At 43.5% G+C, this 12,072-nt stretch overlaps 1 protein-coding gene across 3 annotated transcripts in view; it reads right to left on the bottom strand.

Annotated features, from left to right (window-relative positions):
* nubpl (NUBP iron-sulfur cluster assembly factor, mitochondrial) overlaps window positions 1–12,072 on the bottom strand; it is a 90,975-nt gene that overhangs the window by 29,971 nt on the left and 48,932 nt on the right. For all 3 annotated transcript variants that reach the window (XM_062968243.1, XM_016991067.2, XM_062968244.1), the window contains one exon: window positions 908–1,001. In XM_062968243.1, the coding sequence (XP_062824313.1) occupies window positions 908–1,001 (94 nt within the window). The remainder of the gene's footprint in view (window positions 1–907; window positions 1,002–12,072) is intronic.

Below are 12,072 nucleotides of genomic sequence, written 5' to 3'. Positions count from 1 at the left end.
TCTGCCTTCAATATTCTCTAATAAAAAGCCAGTCAGGAGTGTTTTTATTTATATATAGCCCCGCTCCCAGGCACACGCACACATAGTGCTATTGTCAACTAGAACATAAGGGAGAGGCTGCAATTTTCCTCATGTCTTGCTTACGACTTTCCCATAGACATCTGGCTTACTCCGAAAGGAACAAAATACTGGACAAGAAGAGATAGTCTATAGGACTAAACACAGATGTTTGTTTTTATTATAGCCAGGCAATTCCAACTGGATGGCCCCCCATGAGGGTCTGCCTCCAGGAGCAAACCAAGAATGGGCAACTTGGAAGTCCCTGAACAGACTCAGAAGCGGAGTGGGCAGATCAAAAGACAACTTGGCAAGATGGTACTACCTGGAGGAATCCTCCACCTTGTGTGACTGTGGAGCAGAACAAACAACTCTGCATATGTATGCTTGCCCACAATGTCCTGCCTCATGTACGGAGGAGGAGTTGTTTAAAGCTACGAACAATGCGGTCGCTGTTGCCCACTTTTGGTCTAAAACTATTTAGCTGCTTGTGATTCCTTTATTTTATCACTTTTAAACTGATTTATTATGCAATGCTTTTGGCACAAAATAAATTATTTATACTAAAATGTTAAAACAAATACTAGTGAAACAGAATAAGAAATAAAAACAACAAAATTGGTAAAAACTCTGCAGCATATGGAAGCAAAACACAACTAGCAACAAAAAAACAAAGCTAAGATCTAAAAGTAGTAAAAAAAATCTTAAAGTGTCTGAAGACATAAACATGGCTTTGCCTGACATTAAAAGATCATAATGAAGGAACTAGGCAAACATCTTTAGGGAGAGTATTCCATTGAGAATGGTATCTTGCAGCCACCTGCCTTTTTTATATATCTATAAAAGGTACCTGCAATTGGGACATTCTGTGAGATTGATAGCTGTACATCTCCTGTCCCAGGGGGTAAATCAATTACCAGATAATCCAGTTGATGCCAGTCAACCTAGAAAAAGGTCACAGATCCATTGTTAGTAAGGGATGACTCTTAAAACATATGGGTCAAATCTACTACAATATGCCATTCAGCAAATTCCACTTATTGCAGCACGCTTGGCAGAAGCACCTCATGACAAAGATAATTGTTTATGTTACATTAAAAACCTTTTGCAATATGGAGAATGTGGAGAATTAATAAGTAATTTGTAGAAGTGTGTGTTTGTGTCTGTTAATACCAAAACTACAACTACAGTAGAGTCTCACTTATCCAACATAAACGGGCCAGCAGAACATTGGATAAGCGAATATGTTGGATAATAAGGAGGGATTAAGGAAAAGCTTATTAAACATCAAATTAGGTTATGCTTTTACAAATGAAGCACCAAAACATCATGTTATACAACAAATTTGACAGAAAAAGTAGTTCAATACACAGTAATGCTATGTAGAAATTACTGTATTTATGAACTTGGCACCAAAATATCACAATGTATTGAAAACATTGACTACAAAAAAGCATTGGATAATCCAGAACGTTGGATAAGCGAGTGTTGGATAAGTGAGACTCTACTGTACTAACATAAAGATCCAGCAAATGGTACAGACAGTGGCCTCTAAAAGGGCTATCCAAGGTGCTCGGTCTCTATTGGAGCTAAGAATTAATCAACATAGATTAAAACCTGGAACAGATTCACTGTCCCACTGACTATCAACCTCTACTACCATCAGAGCAATAGTTGTCTGTGCCAGTAGAAATCCCAGCATAATAAAGGTGGAAGAGATGACAAGAGCCATGTCATTGAAACTCCTGCCTCTTCCCTGACTGTGCAATGAGGAGAAATCAAATTACCAAAGAGCAGATTTGTATCAAGCTCCAAGTGTCTTAATGAAAGATAATATTGATCAACACAACCAATCTGATTTAATATACGAGTCTGCTGCTATCAAGAATGAATAATAGGCATTGCTATTAACTACTGAGATGTAAAAATGAAATGCATCATTTTAAAGAAGTAACAGAAATAACCTCTCCTACCAGGGCATCAAAACCTTCAATCTACCATCTATTTATTTCAAAACATCAGATGCTGAACTAGTAGATTTACCTTCAGTAAAATAAAGGCTTTAAAGGAAATGATATACTTCAAATAAAGCCAATTTTAATAGTAGCACCTAAAGGTCAGAAAAATTGTGAACTGTGGCCTTCCATATGGCATTGAATGTTGGCCATTTGTGTTGAAAACTTCCCTGAGTCCCTCTGGGGAGATTGGGTGGTCTATAAATAAAGTTGTTGTTGTTGTTGTTTTTATCTGCAAGTCCTGCAGTTCTTCTAACTTTGTCAATAGTGAAGTTACAGTTTAATAATTTAGGGTCACTGAGCTAAGGGTGCAGATCATATGTGTCCCTTCACATGTTGGATTGCAACGTTCAAAATCCCTCATCATCACCTAAGATCCAGTGTTGATGTGAACTGCAATCCAAGATTATGTGACGTTAAGTACCCCTGACCCACAAATTAAACCTAGATTTGTGTTTTTAAGACTGATACCTACAAGGTGGTCACAGGAGCCACAAAACTGATTTTGTGAGATAGACCTCAACTGAATAAACACACACAAACATGTCAGAACCCTGCTACTAGAGCCTGTATGTGGCTCTGAGTTTCAGGGTCACTGACATTGATAAGACACCTGCGTCTCAGGACTCGGAGAAGAAACGGCTGCTGGACTTGGCGGGGAATTTGCGCGGGGTTTTACTGAGCGGGAAGAGACTTTTCAAATGAGGGGGAGGGTATATAAAGGATGGTTGGCCGGAGTCTCCCATTCTTGGCTTTTCGGATGTTTATGTTTCCTGCAGTAAAGTTTCTGGTGATATCACAGAGAGTCTCGTGTGTTCATTCAGGAGCGGCTGTGGTGAGCTGACACTAAGCCAAGAATATAGACACCATCCCGCCGTAGCGGTGAGGTGTAACATGCAAGTGGAGGATGAAGAACTCTTGGGCGCAGGAGGAGGAAGGTCGGGAAGGGCCACTCCCGAGCCGGACGCTGAGTTCCACCAGCTGGCGGCCCTGGCGTCATCCACCGCTTATGCCCAGCCAAATGGGGTAACCCAGAGGCGTGGAGTGGTGCGGGGAGACAGCACCGGAGGAGAGGAAGGTTCACCTTCCCCAGGCCCACAAAGGATGGTGTTTCTGGAGGAGAGGATGTCGGCGATGGAGACCACCCTGGCAGTGATGTCGAGGGCGATGGAGCGCCTGGCGTTTTTGGCGGAGCCAGAGAGAGGAAGGGAACTTCGGGCTGGCTCAATGTGGGACGTGAGCGTGGGAAGCAGCCAGGGCTTTGCAGACCTCCCAGCACCGAAGGGAAGGGAAATGCGAAAGGAGCCCGGCGCCCGGCCCAAGACCCAACCAAGCCTGACGCGGGTGGAGGAGAGTGACGACGAAGGGGAAAAGCCTCCGAGAATCCCGGCTACGCTCCCAGCTGAGACCCTAGTGCCCCTGGCGAATGGCGGGCGTGGCACAGGGCTAAGAGAAACAGCAGCGGGGCCCACTGGTCCGCAAGGGGGCTTGCGACGGGCGGAGAATTGGGGATTGCCACCACAGGGACCCCTACCGAGACGAGAGGAACTAAGGATCGAGTTTGGGGGAGAGTCCTCTGAACTGGACTTTTTCCTTACCACGGTGAGGGGCTATATGGAGGACAATGCTCACACTTTTAGAACGGAATCCAGCCGGATACGGGCCATTGGCGCGGTGTTGAAGAGGGGAGCGGCTAGCTGGTACGTTCAGCTGCACGCGCGGCGCGACCCATGTCTGGGGTCAGTCCGACGCTTTATGGGGGCCCTGGAGACCCGTTTCCGAGATCCATTGGAGCAGATCCGGGCGAGGGAGAAGTTGAAGACCGTCTCCCAGGGGCAGAGGTCGGTATCTGAGTATGCGGAGGAGTTCCAATGCCTCGCCGAAAAGGTGCCGGAATGGTCTGCAGTGACAAAGATGGAACTCTTCAAAGAGGGGCTCAGGCGGGAGATCCTCTCCTGGGCGGTGCATCGTGATGAGCCTGACACACTGCGCGGATGGATTCAGCTGGCGGGGCGCGTCGAGACATCGCTGGCCCAGGCGAGGAGGCACCGAGGAGCGCTACAGCAACGGCCGCAGATGAAAGAGGGGAGCCGGAAGGAGGGATCAGCCCCAGCCGGGAGGAGAGCGGAGCCGACAGGGAACGTGAGCGCCAGCAGGAGTGGCTGCTTTGTGTGCGGCCGGTTGGGCCACAGAGCTGCCGAGTGCTGGCAGAGAAAAGGGGAAGGCGGAGGCCAGCCCAAACCAAGAGCCGTGGCAGGAAAACGCGCCGAGGAAGAAACACCGATGAGGCACCATTCGGGGGGGTTGGTAAGTCAGGACAAAGCTATGATAGTGGTCCCCATTCAGCTTGAAAATGGCAGCAAACAAGCAACCTGCAAAGCGTTTGTGGATTGTGGATGTTCCAGGAACATCATTTCCCCTGAATTAGCCGAGGGATTAGGATGCGAAAGGACGAACCTAGAATCCCCAATAGCATTTTCGCAGTTGGACGGATCCACAGCATCAGGATCGTTAGCTAGGTACAGTGCCGAAGATGTAAAGTGTAAGATAGGGAGTTGGGAAGGAAAGGTGTCATTTGTGATATCACAAATAGCCAGCTATAATGTTATACTAGGCATGCCGTGGCTGGGGCAGGCCAACCCGCAAATCAACTGGGAGGATAAGAGCATGATTTTCGGGATGAGTTTGGAAGAAGGGAGCCAGGAAGTTGAGAGGGAGCCGGGGAAAAGGGGGGAGGAAGACTCTATCAGAATAGCAGAACTGGCAGATAAATTACCCCCAGAGTATCAGGATTTTGTGGACGTGTTTGACGAGAAGGAAGCAGACAATTTCCCACCGAAGCGGAGAGTTGAAGTGAAAATAGAGCTAGTCCCAGGAGCAGAGCTTCCCAAGGCAAAGATATACCCGATGTCGGCTAGGGAAAAGGAGGAACTGAGAAAGTACATTGATAAAAACCTAGCGAGAGGTTTCATAGAACCTTCGAACTCCCCTTTAGGGGCCCCTGTGTTGTTTAGGAGGAAAAAGGACCAAACGCTGAGGCTCTGCATTGACTACAGGGGCCTGAATGCAATCAGTACTGTAAATAAATACCCTCTACCCTTAGTGAAGGACTTGATTGCCCAGTTATCGGAGGGACAGATATTCACTAAATTGGATTTAATTGAGGCTTACCATAAATTGCAGATCAAACCAGAGGACAGGTGGAAGACGGCCTTCTCCTGCGCCTTCGGATTATTCAATTATTGTGTGCTCCCATTCGGTTTATGCGGGGGAGGGGCTGCGTTCATGCAATTAATCAACGAAGTGTTGCATCCATTATTGTACAAGGGAGTCTTTATTTTTTTAGATGACATATTGATAATGTCTCGGACCAAGGAGCAACACGTAGAACTAGTCAGGGAAGTCCTACAAAAGTTGAGGGAAGCGAAGCTGTATGCGAAGCTTGCCAAGTGCGAGTTCAATAAAGACCAGATAGACTTTCTGGGGTATAGGATTTCCTCCCAGGGAGTGGCGATGGACCCTGCGAAGGTGGAAGACGTAAGGGGGTGGGAAGCCCCCAGAACACGGAAGCAGCTGCAATCCTTCCTGGGGTTCGCAAACTTCTATAGAACATTTATCAAGGACTTTGCGCGCCTCACTTTGCCATTAACGGATTTGTTAAAGACTAAAGGCAGGGGAGAAACAGCCAAAGTGAAGGCCCCAGGGGCCAAACTGACCTGGACAATAGAATGCCAGGAAGCTTTCGAAGCCCTAAAAAAGCGTTTTACCGAGGAGCCTGTCCTACAGCACCCTGATATGTCTAAGGCCTTTGTACTACATTGCGATGCGTCAGACCGGGCATATGGGGCAGTTCTGCTGCAGAAAGACGAGGGGGGGGAACCTGAAGCCATGTGGCTATCTGTCGAAAAAGTTTAGCGATACAGAAAAAAACTGGCCGATTTGGGAGAGAGAAGCCTTAGCGATTCTGAAAGCACTAGAGTGCTGGAGACACTTCCTGGAAGGAAGTGGAACACCGTTTGAGGTGTGGACTGATCATAGAAATTTACAGTATCTGAGATCCCCTCGTAAACTATCAGCGAAGCAGATTAGATGGGCCCAATATTTCAGCCGTTTTGATTTCAGACTCAAGTTCTTCCAGGGGAAACACAACATACTCGCTGACGCTCTCTCTCGGATGCCTCAGCACGGGGAAGGAATTCAGGAATCTGAGGGGAGCCTTTTCCTAGATAAGCAATGGGGCCTGGCAGTACTGACTCGAGCACAAGCAGCCAAAGAAAACAAACGCACTGCCATTTCCACGGGGGGAGGAGAAATATGGGAGGAAGAGTTGAAGCGAGCATATGGAATGGACAAATGGTTACAAACGAACAAAGAACAGGGAGAACTGTGTGGGGATTTGGTGTTTGTTAATAAGAAATTGTATATTCCTGAATGTTTAAGACAAGAAATGTTAAGGAAATGCCACGATAACAAGGGTGCAGGTCATCTAGGCCCCACCAGGACTATTAAACTGTTGGCCAAACAATGCTGGTGGCCCGGAATGAGGAAAGACGCCAGGGGGTACGTCACGCAGTGTGAATTATGTGCAGAGGGCAAGACACCGCCTGGGAAGCCCCAGGGGCTATTGCAGAAGGTGGTGGAGCCCATGAGGCCATGGGAATGCGTGGCAATGGATTTTGTAGGCGAACTACCCCCCAGCAGAGGCCACAGATACATTTGGACAATATTGGACCTATTCTCAAAACAGGCACACTTTGTGGCCCTGCCAAAACTCCCCTCGGCTGAAAAGCTTGCTGATTTGTATGTGAAGCATGTATATCGCCTACATGGGTGCCCCGACAAAATAATTAGCGACCGGGGAGTCCAATTCACTGCAAAATTTTGGGGAAAATTCTTACAGCTGTTAGGAGCGGAAAGGAATCTGAGCTCGGCTTTTCATCCCGCGACCAACGGGGGGGTCGAACGTACCCAACAGACACTGTGCCAATTCTTGAGGATGTACACCAATTATAGACAGGATGATTGGGCGGACCTTCTTCCGTTTGCTGAGATGGCTTTTAACGGGGCCGTACATTCGGCCACAGGTCGTGCCCCATTCGAAATAGTATACGGACAGGAGGTGGCACCTTTCCCCAGGCTACCCGAGTGGAAGGAAGGAGAGGGCCAGACCGACAAGGAATGGCCGGCCAAAATTAAACAAGGGTGGCAGACCGTGGTGGAGGCATTGAGGGAAACACAAAAGAAGTACAAGCTCTTTGCAGATCGTAGGCGCCGAGAGGGGGACAAATTGGGCGAAGGAGATCTGGTTTGGCTGAGCACAAAAAACCTGAAATTGGGGTTCCCATCTAAGAAATTGGCTCCACGCTATATAGGGCCGTTCAGGGTAGCGAAAAGAATGAACGAAGTGACCTATGAGCTGAAGCTACCCAAGGACCTAGGGAAGGTACACCCGGTATTCCATTGCAGCCTGTTAAAAAAGTATAAAGGAACTCTGGACAGCGGAGAACAATAGTTGTGTTTAATCTTTTCCTTCCAGGACGAAGGGGAGGAGGACGCCATGTCAGAACCCTGCTACTAGAGCCTGTATGTGGCTCTGAGTTTCAGGGTCACTGACATTGATAAGACACCTGCGTCTCAGGACTCGGAGAAGAAACGGCTGCTGGACTTGGCGGGGAATTTGCGCGGGGTTTTACTGAGCGGGAAGAGACTTTTCAAATGAGGGGGAGGGTATATAAAGGATGGTTGGCCGGAGTCTCCCATTCTTGGCTTTTCGGATGTTTATGTTTCCTGCAGTAAAGTTTCTGGTGATATCACAGAGAGTCTCGTGTGTTCATTCAGGAGCGGCTGTGGTGAGCTGACACAAACATATCCCTGGTGAAGCCCCTTATTCTGAGAATATTTACGAAATGACCAATAACAGGACAGAGCATGAAAAAGACTGCTCACATTTTATAATCAAAAGCATTATTCATTCATAGTATTCATTGCTTTGGGTGGCTTTCAAAAGTGATTGACATTTATAGATCTCTAGAAGCTACCGAGATTGACCTTACTTATAAAAATATATTGCTAACTCTTTTGATTTGTTATTGCAAAGCTATTTATAAATATGAAAAGTCATTGAGATCAATGTATTTTAAAAGAAGGAATTAAATTATTTTTTTAAAAGCACAGCTAGTAAAAAACCCCACATAAAAATCAGTTATTCTTGGCAGCACAGCAGCATTGGATGTGCTATAAGATAGACAAAATAAAAAAAATAAAGGTAGCCAAGTAAACAAGGATGGTTTCTAACAGCCAACTGATACACAAAACTATCAGGTTTCTTCTTCACTGTATTATACTTTCATTCATGTTTCCTTAGAGCAGAAGATGGCACATGCACACAGTTTGTGACAATTACTGACCGTCTCTCTCTCTCTCTCTGGATTTTTTTTTGGGGGGGGGGGTTACTTCAAACCTATAGGTCTGTATATGTAATACAAGATTAGGCACAGAGTACAATGTGGTTTAAATAGGACAAATCTGGTAACAAAGGAGTTGGTTATGAAACAGTGAACCACTCTTGATTTATCCAAGTGTTTTCTTTTCCATCCATTCCTTAGTTATGCTTCTGTCTCGGTACTTGCTGGAACTCAATATCTTCTCAATAAATTAGTTAACAAGAAAAAAATTCCAAAATGTCCAGCAGAGCAATACTTGTAGGAGGTCAAATACAATGGCAGAGTGATGTAAGTGCTCAATTTAATGTTCTTTATCATATAAACTGTTGTAAAGAGCAACTGATGTGACGAAAGCAGAAATCTGACTTGTTGTAGAAGCCATTTCACCCCCATAATGATGGGGTATGCAATGAGGAAGGAATGGTCTGCAGACATTCAAACGGTGGTCTAGCAGAGGTGGACAAAAGCAGGAGGGCCAGGATCCATTTTTTCTGCCCAGTATATTTTGGCAAGTATACAGACCATCAAAAATGCCATAAACATCTGTCAAAACTCACTTTAACATTTCTCCAAACCCACTTTGAAAACACTGATTGTAAAGATGAATTGTTCTCCTTGAACACTTCCAAATTTTGCAATTTTATGTGTTTATTTTGACAAAGAAAATGATAGAAAATCCACAAGAGAAAAAAAGACTTGGGGTTTACACAACCCAAGATGACGACGACGATGACAATGCTTTTTCTCTTCACAAGGAGACTTGTCCCACTCCTAATCTAGCATGTGATATGATGGTTTTGGGTTTCTCCTGAAGTACCTTTCTAGCTGACCTAAAAATAAATTACTACTATGAGTGTATGTCTAGAGTTAACATATAATGTAAAGAGGTCAGTGTTAACAAGCTCTTTGTCTAATCTATATAGATCCCCAAGTCTCTTTGCATAGCTTCTACTCATGTCATAAGAAAGCAAGCTTGTTCATATGGTTGGGGACATTGATCTCTGTAGTGACTACAGGATCATACTTGGCCTTGGGGAAGTCAAAAACGGACTGACATAACCATTAATCTTCTACCTAAATCCATATTTCTTTTTCTTGTAATGATTTATTAATGTCAATGGCATTCACCAAGAACAGTGTGCCACATTCCCCCCATATGATAAATGGGGATGAGGAGATTTGTCTGAAGGGAAGTGCTATAGATCATTGATCCAGCAGGTAAGTAGCAAATACTCATAATTCCAACAGATTAAGAGTGCCAGCCGTGATTCAAGAAATAAGATAGAAAATTTCCTTTCTTAACTCTCAAGAGATAAATGCCGAATCCCTTTCAAGAGAGTAGAGACATAAGTTTGGAGATTTAAGGTATTCCATAATTATATATAATTAAATGTGGATGACAATGATATATTAGGGGAAATGATACAGTATTACTAAGAGAACATCTCCTTAAACTTTAAAGTTTAGGGATATCATTCATTAAATGTTATTTTACTGTATTACTGTGATCATTTTAAAAATCAATGAAGACTGAAATAGGTAAAATCAGCATAGTTAAACACTGTCCAGATATTGTATGTTTTCTTAGCAATCGCCTACCAATTATGATTTTAAAGGGGAGTAAGTTAATTTTTAGACAACTGATCATTATCATTAACTTTATTTATATCCTGCCTATTCCCTACAACCAGGACTAAAAGCATCTTAGTCTGAATCTGTCCCGCCACATCATTCTATGTGGCCTGTGGGGCTTTCAATGCTAGGTCAACATAGTTACATCTATACAGTCTTACAATTACAAACGATCCTTTGAAGACACCCATAATGCTGATGTGGTCTTTGGTGAAAATTAGTTTGACACCCATGATCTAGTCTCTGGTAACCCTATCAGATTCAATATCAGGCTTAAGTCTTTTATCCAAATTGAAGTTAATGCTTTGGCCAACTCAAAGCTTGTATTCCACCCATTTACAGAAAAAATGACTTTTGCTTCCTAATTAGGTCGTTGTTGCATGCCTTCAAGTCATTTCTAACTTATGGTGACATTAAAGCGAACTTACCATGGACTTTTCTTGGCAAGATTTTTTCAGAGATGATTTGTCATTGCCTTCTTTTGAAGCTGAAAGTGATACCCCAAGATCCCCAATGAGTTTCCTTAAGTGAGCAGGGACCTGAATCCTCCGGAATCATAGTTCAACACTCACGTCACTACACCATATTGGCTTCCCTTGACATTGCAAGAATGCCTAGATCACCAGTAGCAATGTTGACATCTGAATGGTTATTAAACTAAATAGTTGCATATTTCTTAGAAATACAGATTTTTTTGTGGGGCTAGATAATCTGCTTGGGGTATGAATATATCAGTTCAGCAAGATTATGGATTGCATCTTTATGTCCCTTTAGAGAGACAACATTTTGCATTATCAGGGCCTTGCTACTTTCTCATGACAACCCACCAGGTTCAGCTTAATACTGGTTCCTGTCCAGGGAAAATGTCAGAGAAGGAAATATTTCAGAAACTAATTTTTTTCAGAATTGAAACTGAAGCTTATATGCAAGTGCTTATTTATCAGCAACCTTATATCAAACCATTGATAGTCTAAATCAGTGGTTCCCAGCCGTCTTTTGACCAGGGACCACTTTGACCAGGGACCACTCTCCAACATTAGTACCAAAAGAAATACAAATCAGTTTTTGGTTAACTTTAGATTTGGTTTGGTAATTTGGGGTGCTGATTCAGAAAATTGTATTGGATAGACCACATCAACTCTAGTTTCTGATACAGAACATATGCCATCCAGTAGTCACTATCTGCTTGCCCACAGAAAACCATATTTAATAACTAGAGCTGATGTGATCTATCCAATACAGTTTTTTGAATCAGCACCCAAATAACCCCTGGGCAGGCCAAAAAATAAAGATAGCAAGGTGCCCCACTTCCAGGTGCTACATGGAATTTTAGATGTGTAATTCTTTGAATTTTAAATTCATTATTTTAGTTGTTTTAGGTCATCTGTGCCTTTAATTATGGTATATGTTTTTATTTAAGATTATCAGCTACCAAGCAGTGATCTAGATTCTTCTAATCAGTACGAAGAGCTGTGTCTATATGCAAATACTTCTTTGTAGAGGAATAAATTAGCTTGAGATTAACAAAGAATCAGGAATTCCCTATTTTATAAACAAACAAATGAGCACAGGTTACAAAATTATACCTGTAACACCCACCATCTGTCAGCCATTCTGCATGTGTGGAAAATGCTAAAATGTTCACTGCTTCAATACATACAGTGTTATGAAACATTTCAGATGCTGAAAAGGTAATTGCACTTTGCTTAAACACAGCATTCATCTCTTTTTTTAAAAAAGAAAGTTTCTTGACATTTATTGTTAGAGTGATGTAATTAACTGTCATGTGGTTCTCTGTATTTTCTCCCACTCAAGAACATCACTAAAGCTTCTGTGCAAATTAATCTAATCAATCACTCTGTATATGTAACAAATTAAATATAAAAATTGTTTAGGTATTCACATAATATGAATTATAAGTGATG

Source organism: Anolis carolinensis, chromosome 1 (assembly GCF_035594765.1).
Source record: "Anolis carolinensis isolate JA03-04 chromosome 1, rAnoCar3.1.pri, whole genome shotgun sequence".
Lineage (NCBI taxonomy): Eukaryota > Metazoa > Chordata > Lepidosauria > Squamata > Dactyloidae > Anolis > Anolis carolinensis.
The sequence above is the reverse complement of the archived record's forward strand: the minus strand, read 5'-3'. Positions and strand labels throughout refer to the sequence as shown.